We start from the raw sequence: 19,366 nt of genomic DNA, 5'->3' as shown, positions 1-19,366 counted from the left end.
AAGGGCTTAAAAATACAGTGATCTATTCACTGAGAAAAAAAATTTGTTTTGGTTCTTTAGAGGAAGCCCGTTTGAAATATGAGAAAGAAGAAATGGAAAGGCTTGAAATACAGCGAATTGAGAAAGAAAAATGGCATCAACTTGAAGCAAAAGTAAATAAACATTAATAATGTTCTTAATGAATACTTAAACTATGGCTATCAGATCTATTGTCATTTAATGTCCTTCTCAGCCCATAGCTACCAGTAATATTTAGGCCTACATGAACTTAATCCTACCATAGAATAAGTGACATTGTTATCCAGATCCAGATTTCACAGATGAGGAAATTGAGGCATGGAGAAATTAAGCGTCTAATCAGAGGCATAGCTAAGACTTAGATCTTTTTTTTTTTTTGAGTTGGAGTCTTGCTCTGTCACCCAGGCTGGAGTACAGTGGCGTGATCTTGGCTCACTGCAAGCTCTGCCTCCTGGGTTCACGCCATTCTCCAGCCTCAGCCTCCCGAGTAGCTGGGACTACAGGCGCCCACCACCACGCCCAGCTAATTTTTTGTATTTTTAGTAGAGATGGGGTTTCACCTTGTTAGCCAGGATGGTCTCTATCTCCTGACCTCGTGATCCACCCACCTGGGCCTCCCAAAGTGCTGGGATTACAGGCGTGAGCTACTGCGCCCAGCCGCCAAGACTTAGATCCAAGCAAGTCTTGCTGCAGAGCCTATGCTTGTAACCTTTAAGCATACATGCATCTGTTTTATAGACAAGATAACAGGAACCAAAAAAAAAAAAATATTCAAAATATTCAAAATCTACCTCTCCTTTTTTAGTTTCACTTCTCTTTTTCACTAGAATCTTTTAGATCAGTAATTCTGAAATATTCTTTTCTCAGGACAAAACTCCATTACTATTAAAAACTGAAGACCCCCCAAGGAGCTTATGTTTATGTGGATTACATCTATCAATATTTACCATATTAGAAATTAAAACTAAAAAATTTTAAACTGCTTACATTAACAGACATTACATGTTGATAAAAATAAACTTTGTTAAACATAAGTAAATACATGGACATTTTTAAAGAAACAACTATTTTTTTTAATTAAGGAAATGAATGGCATTGTTTATATTTTAAAAATTTATTTGATATCTGACTTAACAGAAGACAGCTGGATTCTCATATCTATTTCAGTATTCCATCTGTTGCAATATGTTGTTTTGCATGAAGCATATAAGGAAAATCTGGCCTTATACAGATATGCAACTGGAAAAAAAGTAATATTTTAATAGCCTTTCTGATAATTGTGGATATTCTTCTTTGATACTATATCAAAACTTTTTTTTTTTTTTTTTTTTTTTTGAGATGGAGTCTCGCTCTGTCGCCCAGGCTGGAGTGCAGTGGCACGATCTCGGCTCACTGCAAGTTCCGCCTCCTGGGTTCACGCCATTCTCTTGCCTCAGCCTCCCGAGTAGCTGGGACTACAGGCACCCGTCACCATGCCTGGCTAATTTTTTTTTGTATTTTTATTAGAGACAGGGTTTCACCGTGGTCTCGATCTCCTGATCTCGTGATCCGCCCGCCTTGGCCTCCCAAAGTGCTGGGATTACAGGCGTGAGCCACTGTGCCCAGCCAAGTCGTAGTTTCTTAATGTGGAATACAAAATCATATCAATCAACTATTCATACTCTGTTATTTGAAAACATTGATCCATCTTATACTCTGAATAGGTCTTGTTTTCATCCATGATTTGGCATTATCATGTGTTGCTTGCTTGAAAAGTTTTGGTTTACTTAATTATTTGCTTCCAAATTTTGATGTAATTTATTATTCGTTATCAAAAATCACATACATTAGTATAATCACCAATCAAATCCGAAGTTTTTCTCGTTTTTTTTTTTTTTTTGAGAAGGAGTCTTGTTCTGTCACCCAGGCTAGAGTGCAATGGCATAATCTCGGCTCACTGCAACTTCCACCTCCCGGATTCAGGCGATTCTCCTGCCTTAGCCTCCTGAGTAGCAGAGATTACAGGCGCCCGCCACCACGCCCGGCTAATTTTTGTATTTTTAGTAGAGATGGGGCCAGGCTGGTCTCGAACTCCTGACCTTGTGATCCATGCACCTCTGCCTCCCAAAGTGCTGAAATTACAGATGTGAGCCACCATGCCAGGCCCAAATCAGAAGTTTTTAAATATCGGAATACGTTCAAGCTTACAGTGATAGATATAAGTTTTCTAAAATTTGAATTTTTGCCTGAAAGCTTGAATTTTATTATTGGCAACAAATATTTTGAGTTGTATCCTTGAAGTGACACACTCCATTCATTCATTTTTGAGAGAATGTCTGCCAAAATAGTCAAATAATTGCACAAGTGATATTTCTCGAGACAGTAATGTCATTTGATATGCAGCAGAAGAGCTTTATGCTTACTTCCCGTTTTATCCAACAGGATATTAAAAAGACATGTACTTAGGGTTGAGATTTAATACAATTAATAATTTTCATCTCTTCATCGGGGCATTCTTTTTTTTTTTTTTTTTTTGTAACGTGTTTAGAGTCTTGCCCTGTCATCCAGGCTGGAGTGTGGTTGCATGATCTTGGCTTAGTGGAACCTCTGCCTCCAGGGTCAAGCAGTTCTCCCGCCTTAGCCTCCCGAGTAGCTGGGATTACAGGCACACGCCACCATACCTGGCTAATTTTTGTGTTTTTGGTCGAGACGGGGTTTCACCATGTTGGCTGGTCTCAAACTCCTGACCTCGTGATCCGTCTGCCTTGGCCTCCCAAAGTGCTGGGATTACAGGCGTGAGCCACTGCGCCTGTCCATCCGGGCATTCTTTTGTGAAGCTGGCTCCTTCCCCTCACCTCTCCCTCTAGAAGTAGTACAGTTTGGGGTCACTGTCTGTTTGTGTTAAGACATCAGCACTTTCACAGCATCTTGCACAATCAGTGCAAATAGGTACACGATGAAAAAGTCAAATAATGTTAGTATTATTATGGAAATAGATTTGACCTCACAGATCCCAGGTTTTAGGTACCCACCAAGAGTCTGTAGATCACACTTTGTAAGCCACTGTTTCAGATGAAACCTTTTGGAGATACCAGTTATCTTCAAACTAATTTTAATATTTATTTTGAAACTGCAGTTATATATTTAGCCACGTCAGTTTTAGATGCTACTTGTGAAACATAACGCTAAAATTAAAGAGCTGATCAATGTATCTGTCCTTGTGCAACAGGATCTAGAAAGGAGAAATGAAGAACTTGAAGAACTTTATTTATTAGAGAGGTGTTTTCCTGAAGCAGAGAAATTGAAACAGGAGACTAGATTGCTTTCTCAGGTAAGACTGATTTCTCTTTTTTAGCTAATACTTTTCTCACCACAAGAGGGAGTTGTAGTCCAATTTTGATGCCAAGAAACTTTAAATTTTTCTGTTTTAAAAAACCCTCTCATCTGACAAATTGATTGCTTATGGCAAAGTAAACTAACATAACTTTGTAGAAAGCTATTTGTCAGTAATAATGTCCTTGAAATGTTTATATTCTTTGACTCTGACTCAATTGCTGGGAACGTATACTAGGGAAATTATGCTAAATTAAAATGTAAAAGCTTTGTGCTTAAGGCAATCTAGTCTTGCTCAAAACTGCATAACTTTGGAAATAATATAGGTGAATATCAGGAGAAAAATGAAAAACTATTATAATTTGGCTAAAGATTGTGGTATAATCAAGTGAAAAATTCTAAGTACAGTACAATATGATTACAAATGTGAAATTTGCATAAACTACAAAATGAATGGAAGGCCTCGTACTAAAATGCCAGTGGCAACTAGACATTAGTAATAACTTGGGAAGTAGAAATTAGCCTAAGTGTTGGCCTTTGCAAATAAGCAGCTCTATGATTAGAGAGAAAAACTAAGCAAAACAAAAACTACTTATAAATAATGCTTTAAAAATAAAAATGTGAAAGTAATTAGTGCTTCTATGTATCTGAATATTACAGATTAGAAATTACTTGGATAAAGAAGAATTTGGTTATTTTAGAGCTCTCTCAAGTTACTGGTTAAAGCCATCATGTTTTTATCTAAGTTGGTTAAACTAGGTTATAAAAATTTAACTTCAAAAAAGAAGTAATTTAATCTTTGGATGAATCTTCATCAATGTGAACCTTTAAACATTTTTATTCCACAGTGGAAGCACTACATTCAATGTGATGGGAGTCCTGATCCTTCAGTAGCCCAAGAAATGAACACGTTTATTAGTTTGTGGAAAGAGAAAACAAATGAGACTTTTGAGGAAGTGATTGAGAAGAGTAAAGTAGTGCTAAATGTAGGTATTTATGCATTTTCCTATAAACTGGCTATTACAAATAGTCTGATATTAACTCAAAATAAAAATAAATTAATATATCATTTGCCAAGTAATAACACTACTGCTTCTGAACTCTTAGCAAAAGAAGTAATTGGTAATCTTTTCATTTTCTTTTTTCTTTTTACAAGTCCTAAGAATTCCTTGCCATATTAGCTAAGGTCAGCATATCATAAAACATTGATTATTTGTCTGTCTAATCAAGAAAAAAAAATAAAGTTGCATGCATTTGTGTAGATAACTCGGGTGGGGGTAGTGGGTAATTTTATCCTTAGTTGGAATATCCACTGTTCACTAATTTAGTACCCATGATTTTTAATGTTTACTAGGTGCCAGGTATACACTCTGTTAGACACTGGGGGTACAAAGACAAATGAGAATATTCTAACTTTTGTTCTTGCAAATAGGATGGTTAGACTAGCCTGAGAAGCTTCCACTTTACAACGCACTTAAAAATACTGGGGGAAAAAAAACTAATTTATTAAAAAAAACTTAAATTGCTCTAATCACAAAAAAGTAAAGTAAAACCTTAGAGGCCATGAAACAATCCAGAAAGTAAGAAAGTCTTGAAGCCAGTGACTTCCCAGCTAACTAGTTAGTGGCTTATCTAGCTAACTGCTAGTGGCTTAGCATTGGTTCAAAGGGCCATCAGGAGGCAAAGCCTAGAGTACATACAAGGTGGCAAGTTGAACCAGAGACTCCTATATGGCTGGGAGCCTCAAAAGACATTATGGATAACAAGAAAAATTTATTGTGCAAAAGGAGATAAGATGTGTTTGGCTTATCTTTAGCTTAGTGAATAAGAAACAAAAATGTCTCCACTAAGAATTTTTATTTATTTATTTATTTAATTTATTTTTTTGAGACGGCATCTCTCTCTGTCACCCAGGCTGGAGTGCAGTGGCGTGATCTCGGCTTACTGCAACCTCTACCTCCTGGGTTCAAGCAATTCTCTTGCCTCAGCCTCCCAATAGCTGGGATTACAGTCATGTGCCAGCACACCTGGCTAATTTTTGTATTTTTAGTAGAAATGAGGTTTCACCATGTTGGCCAGGATGGTCTCAAACTGCTGACCTCAAATGATCCACCCGTCTCAGCCTCCCAAAGTGCTAGGATTACAGGCATGAGCCACTGCACCCGGCCGAGAATTTTTAATCAGGAGTGAATCAAAAGGTGGATTGGAAAAATTTACCAGAAGACAGGACAGAGACAAAGAGATAGAAAATATGAAAGAGCAGTTGACAGGCATGTATGATAGAGTAAGAAGGGCTAAAAAAGAAAAGAAAAGGGATACAGAAGAATGGAAGAAAGACAGTATTCAAAGAGATAATGGCTGAAAATTTTCCAGAATTGATGAAGGATGTGAATCCTCACATTCAAGAAGCTCTAGAAGTTCTAAGTAAAAAGAAAAACTAGTGTTTATACTTTTAACGCTTCTGACACCAAATGAATGTGGGGTTTTCTCACACCAACCAATTTTCCAACTCTCCAGATTCCTACTGAGTGTCCTTCGATCCAGTGCTGGTACTGAGTACTTAGAGCTAATGCAGACGCCAGTCCCACAAAACTGCCCTTTCCTTCACTTCCAATCACAAGTCCCAGCTTGTCACCTGTACTTCTGATCAGCCTGTTATAAATCAGCCACAAGCAATTGGTCAGGTTCTTTGCTATAATGGCTCACAAAACTCAGGGAAACATTTACTTGCCTTTACTGGTTTATTATAAAGGATATTACAAAGGATACAAGTGAACAACTAGATGAAGAAATACAAGGGGTGAGGTCCGTAGGGAGGAGTGTAGGGCTTCCATTCCCTCTTGGGGCACACTACCCTTCCAGCACCTCAATGTGTTCACCAACCAGAAAGTTCTCTGAACCTCGTTGTTTGAGTTTTTTATGGAAACCTCATTTATGTAGGCATGCTTGATTAAATCATTTTCCATTGGCGTTTAAGTTCATCTTCATCCCCTGTCCCCATCCTAGAGGCTAGGGAGTGGGGCTGCAAGTTTCAGCCTCTGGCAGTCAGCCCCCATCCTCTGAGACTCATCACATTAGCAAACTCAGATGAGGTTGAAAAGGGCTTATTATAAATAACAAAAGCTGTTTCTGTCATTGCTATCCCTCAAGAAATTCTAAGAAGCTTGTGCCAGGAACAGGGGGCAGAGACCAAATATTTATTTCATTTTATGTCACATCAAGTTAGGATAAATACATTCACACTTAAACACACTTATATGATAATAGAAACTAGAAGGAACTCACTACTCTTATTCCTATTATTATCCTTTAATGCTTTTTTGGTCCACTTCCTCACAGTTTTATGCTTCCTGTCATTGCTGCTATAGTTTAACTTCGTCATGTTGTCATAAGAGGGTAGAACCGTAGACTCTTTTAAGCTCATACCATGCATTGCGTGATTTAATCTAAACAACAAGGTTATAAGAGTCATTTAACAAATAAACATAGATTGTGATTTGCTTACAGTCCACTGTGAGACCTTAGATGGACCTTACTCTGACTTTCCATAGGCCCAAGGAGTCTCCCGTACAGTCTGAGCTATTTAAATGCCAGTGGATTAATCATACAGTGTTCTTGCTACTACACATCCTGTCTACCAGAGAAGCTGCCATGGCATGACGTCAGCTTAGGAAACTGGTACTTTGCAATTAGCAGGGAGGCAGTGGGAAGTAGTACTGGAGTTCACCAGTGATGAGCTGCAAGGGACATCTTCCTGTTACAAGAATGAGGAGTCAGAAGTAGAAGTAATAAATAGCAAAAACGATGAGAAAAGGATAAGTTCAATAACACAGGAGACAGAAGAGGGGAGTAGTCACAGCAATAGGAAAGGAAGAAAGCAGAAAGCTGCAGAACAAGTGGAGTTGGATAGCAGTAACAGAAGGAAATGGCCCCATAGTAAACACCAATTTCCAAATTTTCAAATTTATTTAATAAACTCTTATATAGTGCTTAATCTATGCCAAGCTTTGGAAATATTGGATGAGTTCTCATAATAACACTAGGAGATAGGTACTAAAAACCCCATTTTTCCAATGAGGAAATTGAGGCAATAACTTGCCCAAGACCACACTGCTAGTTGAGAGGTGGCCAGGATTGAAGCCCAGCATTCTTGCTTGAGTCCATACTACCCTACGCTACGATGCTGCCTGTCTTAATTCAGAAAATTTCTATGTATTATCTGTGTCAGTATTCAAAATTTAATTCTGCCACTTACTAGTTGTTCCTTCATCACACTGTGCCTCAGTTTCATCATCTATAAAATATGCACAGTAACAATATCTACCTCATAGAGTTATAATGAGGAACGAATGCATTAAAACATATACAGCATTTAGAACAGTTCCTGGTGCATAGTAAGCATTCAGTAAAAATATTAGTAGTTCTCTTCCATCTCCTTCTCCTGATTGTTGTTATATTTTGTTGTTTTTTCTATTATCTCTCAGTCTTAGGTAATGACAAGTTGCCACTCGTTTATTAACTTGCTAATGAAAGCTCTGTCACACATAGTTAACTGGTAGGTCCGAGGGTTTAATTAGATTCAGAGCCACCATTTTCAGCAAGAAGGCATCATAGGTTATGTTGTGTTCTTCATACTGCATCCTGTCAGAAGCCATATGATGTTCCATTATTAATTTTTTTTTTTTTTTTTTTTGAGACGGAGTCTCGCTGTCTCCCAGGCTGGAGTGCAGTGGCGCAATCTCGGCTCACTGCAAGCTCCGCCTCCCGGGTTCACGCCATCCTCCTGACTCAGCCTCCTGAGTAGCTGGGCCTACAGGTGCCGGCCACCACACCCGGCTAATTTTTTGTATTTTTAGTAGAGACGGGGTTTCACCGTGTTAGCCAGGATGGTCTCGATCTCCTGACGTCATGATCTGCCCGCCTCGGCCTCCCAAAGTGCTGGGATTACAGGCATGAGCCACTGCGCCCGGCCTCCATTATTAATTTAATGATGTGAATTTGATCACATGGTTAAGGTGTTTGCCATTAAATCTCCACATTGCAAAGTACATTTTCCCCAATCTGAGGTCAAATACTTTGGCACTGGGAGAATTATGTGTTCCTCAACAGCTTTTCACCTAATCATTTAGGTAGCCATTGAGGATCTTTATCTGAAGCAGTTATTACACTGGGGATTGAAAAATGGTGATTTGCTAAGTGATCATTGCATCTACATTAGATAGATGGCATTCTTCTGTAAAGAACTGCTCTTTCTTCAACCCCCCCTTCCCCCTTCATTTCTGAACGTCTAGCACTATAGACTCATGGGTTTTTATTTATTCAGTGTGTTATAATTAAGGGAGTTTGGGAGGAAATTTTTGTTTATGATCTTAAATTACAGAAAACACAGGAAAGGTTTCTATATGTTTTGCTAAGGATGTGTTCCTCAATTCAAAAGGGATAAAACATTCCCTTTTTCACTTGTCCTTGACTATTTCTCTGAGAATTAATGCAAATATTCTTTTACTTTACAGTTAATTGAGAAATTGAAATTTATTTTATTGGAAACTCCACCATGTGATTTGCAAGATAAAAATATAATACAGTACCAAGAATCAATTTTACAACTGCAGGAGCTCCTTCATCTTAAATTCAGTGTAGCCACAGAAATACTTCTCAGAGTAAGTGTGATATTTTGCTTATATATTAAGTTTTATAAGAGCTAACATTTTATGTTATAAAATAATCCAGTATTTTTTAAATTGAAAAATCAAGAGATTATGGAAAAGTTAGCAGAATAATTTAAAGTACATATATTTATCCAGATTTAATAACTGATAATATTTTATTTTTAAACATAATTTATTTTGTTTTGTTTTGTTTTTTAGAGATAGTAAAGATCAGGTCTCCCTGTGTTACCCAGGCTGGTCTCAAACTTCTGGAGGCAAACAGTCTTTCTTCCTTGGCCTCCCAAAGTACTGGGATTACATGTGTGAGCCACTGCTCCCCGCCAAACATTTTATTTTTAAGGAAATAGAATACTATTTCTATTTGCCATTAAAAGGAATGGCAAAAACCACACTTACTTTTGCACCAACCTTATTATTATTATTCTTAGGATAATAATATATAAGGATAGGATAGGAGACCTCATCCTAATATATATATTAGCCAGGCATGGTTTGCCTGTTGTCCCAGCTACTTGGGAGCCTGAGGTGGGAGCATTGCCTGAGCCCAGGAGGTCAGGGCTGCAGTGAACCACTGCACTTCAAGCTGGGCAGCAGAGGCAGTCTCTGTCTCAAAAAAAATAAAAGTCAAAATAGAAGAAGAAGGAGAAGAAGAAGAAACTATAATGTTATATTTGAAATGGAAATGTCAGCATGAACTAGACTTCTTTTTATTCCATAAATAGGATTTGGGATTTCAGTTCTGGGGCAGGAAAAGTGAAAGATGAGGCTGGATTATCTTACTGTGCTAGAAGGCAAGCAAACGCTCAGAGACTAATGGCATTGTATGAAAGGGATGCCGTTAGCTAAGAGGCTAGCTTAGAAGTCCCACTGATCAAATTTGGAATAATTTGAATATCAGAATAATGATTATAATCAATTATAACAAATTGAATAATAAAAATTTACGAGTTTATAGTGATACTTCAGAAATAAAGGGGGAAGGTGGAGTGAAGAAAGAACAGTTCTTTACAGTAGAATGCCATCTATCTAATGTGGATGCAGTGATCAGTTAGGAAATCACCATTTTTCAATCCCCAGTGTAATAACTGTTTCTAATAAGGATCCTCAATGGCTACCTAAGTGATTAGGTGAAAAGCTGTTGAGGAATACATAATTCTCCTACTGCCAGAGTATTTGACCTCAGATTGGGGAAAATGTACTTTGCAATGGGGAGATTTGGTGGTCAGGACCTTAAGCAAGTGATCAAGTTCATGTCATTAATAGTGGAACATCATATGTCTTCTGATAGGATGCAGTATGAAGAATACAGCATAACCTATGATGCCTCCTTGCTGAAAATGGTGGGTCTGAATCCAGTTAAAGCCCTAGACCTTCCAGTGTACAAAAATAAAGAGGATAGAGTAGCAAGTTAAACAATGCCATGAGGAAACAATAATAGAAATCCACAACATGGGACAGTTCTACAAGAAAATTGTCCTGAACACTTCAAAAAGTTACAGTTTCAGAAAACAAAAAGTGTGCAGGAATAATCACACTTAAAAAAATTAATAATAAATATAATCTTCAACATTTTAAAGTTTTTACATTCTAGCAACCACATATTGACTTATTCAAACACTTTATGACAGCTGATTTCTTGAGCAATAGGCATCAAACTGTGTTAGTTTTTATTTTAAAATTCTTAAGAACATACTTGAATTTTATGGTTAATATTGGATATTAAGTATTAGACTAGTGAAAACATGACTTATCTGGATTTTATAAGCTAGATATTTTGCTTTCTAAACTTGATGTGTTTGGAGATACGTTAACTTTTGCAGTAGAGTAGTCTACATTATAATAAGATACAGATAAAGCAGCATGTGTATAGTTAAAATGAAAAGTCATGATTCTGATGTTATGACTGAGAAAGGTAACATAGTAATCCACAGGTGCTACCCAGAAATGTAGAAGCAACTTTATTTTTCACTTTTCTGAGACCCAGTGTCGCTCTGTCACCCAGGCTAGAGTGCATGGTGCAATCATGGCTTACTGCAGCCTTAACCTCCCAGACTCAAGCAATCCTTCCACCTAGGATCCTCCCAGCAACCAAGTAGCTGGGACTACAGGTGCACACCACCACACCCAGCTAATTTTTTGTAGAGATGGAGGGTCTTATTATGTTGCCCAGGCTTTTCTTGAACTGCTGGGCTCAAATGATCCTTACGACTTGGCCTACCAAAGTGTTCAGATTACAGGTATGAGCCACCTCACCCAACCTAAGAGCAACTTTAATTCTTAGACACCTTAGGAGAAAATGAACGGAAAAAGGAGATGCATATTTAAGTAAGTAAATATGTTTGCATTCTTTTTTTTTTTTTATTATTATACTTTAAGTTTTTGGGTACATGTGCACAACGTGCAGGTTTGTTACATATGTATATGTGTGCCATATTGGTGTGCTGCACCCATTAACTCATCATTTAGCATTAGGTATATCTCCTAATGCTATCCCTCCCCCCTCCCCCCACCCCACAACATTTCCCAGTGTGTGATGTTCCCCTTCCTGTGTCCATGTGTTCTCATTGTTCAATTCCCACCTATGAGTGAGAACATGCGGTGTTTGATTTTTTGTCCTTGCGATAGTTTGCTGAGAATGATGGTTTCCAGTTTCATCCATGTCCCTACAAAGGATATGAAATCATTTTTTATGGCTGCATAGTATTCCATGGTGTATATGTGCCACATTTTCTTAATCCAGTCTATCGTTGTTGGACATTTAGGTTGGTTCCAAGTCTTTGCTATTGTGAATATTGCCGCTATAAACATACGTGTGCATGTGTCTTTATAGCAGCATGATTTATAATCCTTTGGGTATATACCCAGTAATGGGAAGGCTGGGTCAAATGGTATTTCTAGTTCTAGATCCCTGAGGAATCGCCACACTGACTTCCACAATGGTTGAACTAGTTTACAGTCCCACCAACAGTGTAAAAGTGTTCCTATTTCTCCACATCCTCTCCAGCACCTGTTGTTTCCTGACTTTTTATTAATCGCCATTCTGACTGCTGTGAGATGGTATCTTATTGTAGTTTTGATTTGCATTTCTCTGATGGCCAGTGATGATGAACATTTTTTCATGTGTTTTTTGGCTGCATAAATGTCTTCTTTTGAGAAGTGTCTGTTCATATCCTTCACCCACTTTTTGATGGGGTTGTTTGTTTTTTTATTGTAAATTTGTTTGAGTTCATTGTAGATTCTGGATATTAGCTCTTTGTCAGATGAGTAGGTTGCAAAAATTTTCTCCCATTCTGTAGGTTGCCTGTTCACTCTGATGGTAGTTTCTTTTGCTGTGCAGAAGCTCTTTAGTTGAATTAGATCCCATTTGTCAATTTTGGCTTTTGTTGCCATTGCTTTTGGTGTTTTAGACATGGAGTCCTTGCCCATGCCTGTGTCCTGAATGGTATTGCCTAGGTTTTCTTCTAGGGTTTTTATGGTTTTAGGTCTAACATGTAAGTCTTTAATCCATCTTGAATTAATTTTTGTATAAGGTGTAAGGAAGGGATCCAGTTTCAGCTTTCTACATATGGCTAGCCAGTTTTCCCAGCACCATTTATTAAATAGGGAATCCTTTCCCCATTGCTTGTTTTTCTCAGGTTTGTCAAAGATCAGATAGTTGTAGATATGTGACATTATTTCTGAGGGCTCTGTTCTGTTCCATTGGTCTATATCTCTGTTTTGGTACCAGTACCATGCTGTTTTGGTTACTGTAGCCTTGTAATATAGTTTGAAGTCAGGTAGCGTGATGCCTCCAGCTTTGTTCTTTTGGCTTAGGATTGACTTGGTGATGCGGGCTCTTTTTGGTTCCATATGAACTTTAAAGTAGTTTTTTCCAATTCTGTGAAGAAAGTCATTGGTAGCTTGACGGGGATGGCATTGAATCTGTAAATTACCTTGGGCAATATGGCCATTTTCACGATATTGATTCTTCCTACCCATGAGCATGGAATGTTCTTCCATTTGTTTGTATCCTCTTTTATTTCATTGAGCAGTGGTTTGTAGTTCTCCTTGAAGAGGTCCTTCACATCCCTTGTAAGTTGGATTCCTAGGTATTTTTTTCTCTTTGAAGCAATTGTAAATGGGAGTTCACTCATGATTTGGCTCTCTGTTTGTCTGTTATTGGTGTATAAGAATGCTTGTGATTTTTGTACATTGATTTTGTATCCTGAGACTTTGCTGAAGTTGCTTATCAGCTTAAGGAGATTTTGGGCTGAGACGGGGTTTTCTAGATACACAATCATGTCATCTGCAAACAGGGACAATTTGACTTCCTCTTTTCCTAACTGAATACCGTTTATTTCCTTCTCCTGCCTGATTGCCCTGGCCAGAACTTCCAACACTATGTTGAATAGGAGTGGTGAGAGAGGGTATCCCTGTCTTGTGCCCGTTTTCAAAGGGAATGCTTCCAGTTTTTGCCCATTCAGTATGATATTGGCTGTGGGTTTGTCATAGATAGCTCTTATTATTTTGAGATACGTCCCATCAACACCTAATTTATGGAGAGTTTTTAGCATGAAGTGTTGCTGAATTTTGTCAAAGGCCTTTTCGGCATCTATTGAGATAATCATGCAGTTTTTGTCTTTGGTTCTGTTTATATGCTGGATTATATTTATTGATTTGCATATGTTGAACCAGCCTTGCATCCCAGGGATGAAGCCCACTTGATCATGGTGGATAAGCTTTTTGATGTGCTGCTGGATTCGGTTTGCCAGTATTTTATTGAAGATTTTTGCATCGATGTTCATCAAGGATATTGGTCTAAAATTCTCTTTTTTGGTTGTGTCTCTGCCTGGCTTTGGTATCAGGATGATGCTGGCCTCATAAAATGAGTTAGGGAGGATTCCCTCTTTTTCTATTGATTGGAATAGTTTCAGAAGGAATGGTACCAGCTCCTCTTTGTACCTCTGTTAGAATTTGGCTGTGAATCCGTCTGGTCCTGGACTTTTTTTGGTTGGTAAGCTATTGATTATTGCCTCAATTTCAGAGCCTGTTATTGGTCTATTCAGAGATTCAACTGCTTCCTGGTTTAGTCTTGGGAGGATGTATGTGTCGAGGAATTTATCCATTTCTTCTAGATTTTCTAGTTTATTTGCGTAGAGGTGTTTATAGTTATTCTCTGATGGTAGTTTGTATTTCTGTGGGATCGGTGGTGATATCCCCTTTATCATTTTTTATTGCATCTATTTGGTTCTTCTCTCTTTTCCTCTTTATTAGTCTTGCTAGCGATCTATCAATTTTGTTGATCTTTTTAAAAAACCAGAGCTCCTGGATTCATTAAGTTTTTGAAGGATTTTTTGTGTCTCTATTTCCTTCAGTTCTGCTCTGATCTTAGTTATTTCTTGCCTTCTGCTAGCTTTTGAATGTGTTAGCTCTTGCTTTTCTAGTTCTTTTAATTGTGATGTTAGGGTGTCAATTTTAGATCTTTCTTGCTTTCTCTTGTGGGCATTTAGTGCTATAAATTTCCCTCTACACACTGCTTTGAATGTGTCCCAGAGATTCTGGTATGTTGTGTCTTTGTTCTCGTTGGTTTCAAAGAACATCTTTATTTCTGCCTTCATTTCATTATTTACCCAGTAGTCATTCAGGAGCAGGTTGTTCATTTTCCATGTAGTTGAGCAGTTTTGAGTGAGTTTCTTAATCCTGAGTTCTAGTTTGATTGCACTGCGGTCTGAGAGACAGTTTGTCGTAATTTCTGTTCTTTTACTTTTGCTGAGGAGTGCTTTACTTCCAACTATGTGGTCAATTTTGGAGTAGGTGTGGTGTGGTGCTGAAAAGAATGTATATTCTGTTGATTTGGGTTGGAGAGTTCTGTAGATGTCTATTAAGTCCGCTTGGTGCAGAGCTGAGTTCAATTCCTGGGTATCCTTGTTAACTTTCTGTCTCGTTGATCTGTCTAATGTTGACAGTGGGGTGTTAAAGTCTCCCATTATTATTGTGTGGGAGTCTAAGTCTCTTTGTAGGTCACTCAGGACTTGCTTTATGAATCTGGGTGCTCCTGTATTGGGTGCATATATATTTAGGATAGTTAGCTCTTCTTGTTGAATTGATCCCTTTACCATTATGTAATGGCCTTCTTTGTCTCTTTTGATCTTTGTTGGTTTAAAGTCTGTTTTATCAGAGACTAGGATTGCAACCCCTGCCTTTTTTTGTTTTCCATTTGCTTGGTAGATCTTCCTCCATCCCTTTATTTTGAGCCTGTGTGTGTCTCTGCATGTGAGATGGGTTTCCTGAATACAGCACACTGATGGGTCTTGACTCTTTATTCAATTTGCCAGTCTGTGTCTTTTAATTGGAGCGTTTAGCCCATTTACATTTACGGTTAATATTGTTATTTCATAGAATAACATAATAACGTAATAATTTGATAGAATTTGATCCTATCATTACGATGTTAGCTGGTTATTTTGCTCGTTAGTTGATGCAATTTCTTCCTAGCTTTGATGATCTTTACAATTTGGCATGTTTTTGCAGTGGCTGGTACTGGTTGTTCCTTTCCATGTTTAGTGCTTCCTTCAGGAGCTCTTTTAGGGCAGGCCTGGTGGTGACAAAATCTCTCAGCATTTACTTGTCTGTAAAGTATTTTATTTCTCCTTCACTTATGAAGGAAGCTTAGTTTGGCTGGATATGAGATTCTGGGTTGAAAATTCTTTTCTTTAAGAATGTTGAATATTGGTCCCCACTCTCTTCTGGCTTGCAGTGTTTCTGCCGAGAGATCAGCTGTTAGTCTGATGCACTTCCCTTTGTGGGTAACCCGACCTTTCTCTCTGGCTGCCTTTAACATTTTTTCCTTCATTTCAACTTTGGTGAATCTCACAATTATGTGTCTTGGAGTTGCTCTCCTCGAGGAGTATGTTTGTGGCGTTCTCTGTATTTCCTGAATTTGAATGTTGGCCTGCCTTGCTAGACTGGGGAAGTTCTCCTGGATAATATCCTGCAGAGTGTTTTCCAACTTGGTTCCATTCTCCCTGTCACTTTCAGGTACACCAATCAGATGTAGATTTGGTCTTTTCACATAGTCCCATATTTCTTGGAGGCTTTGTTCGTTTCTTTTTATTCTTTTTTCTCTAAACTTCTCTTCTCACTTCATTTCATTCATTTCGTCTTCCATGACTGATACCCTTTCTTCCAATTGATTGCATCGGCTACTGAGGCTTGTGCATTCGTCACGTAGTTCTCATGCTGTGGTTTTCAGCTCCATCAGGTCCTTTAAGGACTTCTCTGCATTGGTTATTCTAGTTATCCATTCGTCTAATTTTTTTTCAAAGCTTTTAACTTCTTTGCCATTGGTTCGAATTTCCTCCTTTAGCTTGGAGTAGTTTGATCATCTGAAGCCTTCTTCTCTCAACTTGTCAAAATCATTCTCCGTCCAGCTTTGTTCCATTGCTGGTGAGGAGCTGTGTTCCTTTGGAGGAGGAGAGGCGCTCTGATTTTTAGAGTTTCCAGTTTTTCTGCTCTGTTTTTTTCCCATCTTTGTGGTTTTATCTACCTTTGGTCTTTGATGATGGTGACGTACAAATGGGTTTTTGGTATGGATGTCCTTTCTGTTTGTTAGTTTTCCTTCTAACAGACAGGACCCTCAGCTGCAGGTCTGATGGAGTTTGCTAGAGGTCCACTCCAGACCCTGTTTGCCTGGGTATCAGCAGTGGTGGCTGCAGAACAGTGGATATTGGTGAACCACAAATGCTGCTGCCTGATCGTTCCTCTGGAAGTTTTGTCTCAGAGGAGTACCCGGCCGTGTGAGGTGTCAGTCTGCCCCTACTGGGGGGTACCTCCTAGTTAGGCTACTCAGGGGTCAGGGACCCACTTGAGGAGGCAGTCTGCCCGTTCTCAGATCTCAAGCTGCGTGCTGGGAGAACCACTACTCTCTTCAAAGCTGTCAGAGAGGGACATTTAAGTCTGCAGAAATTACTGCTGTCTTTTTGTTTGTCTGTGCCCTGCCCCCAGAGGTGGAGCCTACAGAGGCAGGCAGGCCTCCTTGAGCTGTGGTGGGCTCCACCCAGTTCGAGCTTCCCAGCCGCTTTGTTTACCTAATCAAACAACTAACTCGGCAATGGCGGGCACCCCTCCCCCAGCCTCGCTGCCGCCTTGCAGTTTGATCTCGGGCTGCTGTGCTAGCAATGAGCGAGTCTCCGTGGGCATAGGACCCTCCAAGCAAGGTGCAGGATATAATCTCCTGGTGTGCCGTTTTTTTAAGCCCATTGGAAAAGCGCAGTATTAGGGTGGGAGTGACCCAATTTTCCAGGTACTGTCTGTCACCGCTTTCTTTGACTAGGAAAGGGAATTTCCTGACCCCTTGCACTTCCTGGGTGAGGCGATGCCTCGCCCTGCTTCGGCTCGTGCACGGTGCGCTGCACCCACTGTCCTGCACCTACTGTCTGGCACTCCCCAGTGAGATGAACGCGGTACCTCAGTTGGAAATGCAGAAATCACCCGTCTTCTGCATCGCTCATGCTGGGAGCTGTAGACCAGAGCTGTTCCTATTCCCGTTTGCATTCTTTAGAGAATTTTTTTAAACAATTCTTTGTCATGTTGATCGAACCTTATTTTTACCCAGGTTACTCTCTTAGGTGATTAATAAAGGGAATCCAACACATAAGTGATAAAGTAAGTTATCTAAGTTGTATAATTTATGAGGCCTGTGGCCCTTTATAATGTTTTCATTTTCTCTTACAGCAAGCTAGTACTTTGGCAGATCTGGACAGTGGAAATATGGAAAAAGTCATTAAAGATGAAAATGTTACTCTGTATGTGTGGGCAAACCTCAAGAAGAATCCAAGGTACCCTTGTGGGTAATACTTTCCCTGTAGGTGGAAAGAAAATCATTGAGCCACATCATGATTGCCAGACAGATGCCTATTGCATAGCAGCATGGTGTGTTTGGAAAAGCCCATTTCAGGAAGTTAGCCCACTAAGGGTTGAATCAGAAACCCGCCATTTTCTTACACAAGTTACTTTGTTGAGCTTCAGTATATCATCAGTAAAATGATGATTGTGTTACTTAATAGGATTGGATTGAAGATTAAACATTAGTGCATGTGTTAGAGCATAGTTATAGCATAGTATTTATTACAGATATACACTCATTAAATACCAGGTCTTCCTCTTCTCTTTACCTGTTTAACTCCTCTGCCCTCCAAAAAAGTAGAAGTGGTAGGTACTTTCTTTTTCTTTTTTTTTTTTTGAGACACAGTCTTGCTCTGTCGTCCAGGCTGGAGTGCAGTGGTGTGATCTCGGCTCACTACAGCCTTTGCCTCCTAGGTTCAAGCGATTCTTTGTGCCTCAGCCTCCTGAGTAGCTGGGATTACAGGTGCGCGCCACCACACCTGGCTAATTTTTTTTGTATTTTTAGTAGAGATGGGGTTTCACCATGTTGGTCAGGTTGGTCTGAAACTCCTGGCCTCAAGTGATCAGCCTGCCTCAGCCTTCGAAAGTGCTGGGATTACAGGCGTGAGCCACTGCGCCTGGCTAATAGGTACTTTCTATATGGCAATCTGGATTTTTTTTTAAATGTATCTTTGTGAACTGTTAAAAATAATAGGTTTTCTTTTCTTTTTTTGTTGAGACAGAGTTTGGCTCTTGTTGCCAGGCTGGAGTGTTGGCAATCTTGGCTCACTGCAACCTCTGCCTCCTGTGTTCAAGTGATTCTCCTGCCTCAGCCTCCTGAGTAGCTGGGATTACAGGCATGCGCCACCACACCTGGCTAATTTTGTATTTTTAGTAGAGACGTGGTTTCTCCATGTTAGGCTGGTCTCAAACTCCCGACCTCAGGTGATCCACGCATCTCGGCCTCCCAAAGTGCTGGGATTACAGGCGTGAGCCACTGCGCCCGGCAAAAAATAATAGGTTTTCATATGTGTATTTCTTGGACATTTAAGTGCTATTTCCCCAATAGTTTTCAACAAAGAGACATCTTTCTGAGGAATCACAGTGATGATGGCAAATTCATGATCGCTTGGTTGCTGCTTGATCTTTAAACATTTTAAGTTACTTGCATTAGTATAGCAGTGAGTTTTAGAGAAAAATTACCAGAATAAAAATTAGGAGGCCTAGGTTCTGGTCCTACCTCTGAAAAGACTAGCCATGTGACATTTAAAAAAAATTGGACTTTATTTTTGATATTTAGTAAAAGGGAAGAACAAAATATTTCCTGAGTTCCTTCCATTTGCTATGAAAAACAAAAAAACTAGCTTTTTGGTTTACATGTAATCAGAGACAATATAGTAACCTTTCTCATTGTAAAATATGTCAAGTACAGAAAAGTTAAGGAAATAACTCTGTATAGTTTTAAAAGAATAAAAATAAAATGAATAACTCTGTACTCACTACCC

At 39.0% G+C, this 19,366-nt stretch overlaps 1 protein-coding gene across 7 annotated transcripts in view; it reads left to right on the top strand.

Moving 5' to 3' along the window:
* The window catches only part of DNAI7 (dynein axonemal intermediate chain 7), a 93,974-nt gene that overhangs the window by 38,098 nt on the left and 36,510 nt on the right, over positions 1-19,366 (top strand). For 4 of the 7 annotated variants that reach the window (XM_054526304.2, XM_024256076.3, XM_054526303.2 and 1 more), the window contains 5 exons: positions 61-152; positions 3,227-3,328; positions 4,179-4,316; positions 8,844-8,990; positions 17,712-17,815. In XM_054526304.2, the coding sequence (XP_054382279.1) occupies positions 61-152; positions 3,227-3,328; positions 4,179-4,316; positions 8,844-8,990; positions 17,712-17,815 (583 nt within the window). 7 annotated transcript variants of the gene reach the window in all.

The sequence above is a fragment of the Pongo abelii genome, chromosome 10 (assembly GCF_028885655.2).
Source record: "Pongo abelii isolate AG06213 chromosome 10, NHGRI_mPonAbe1-v2.0_pri, whole genome shotgun sequence".
In the NCBI taxonomy this organism is placed as follows: domain Eukaryota; kingdom Metazoa; phylum Chordata; class Mammalia; order Primates; family Hominidae; genus Pongo; species Pongo abelii.
Note: the sequence above shows the minus strand (reverse complement) of the source record. Positions and strands in the feature narration are given on the sequence as shown.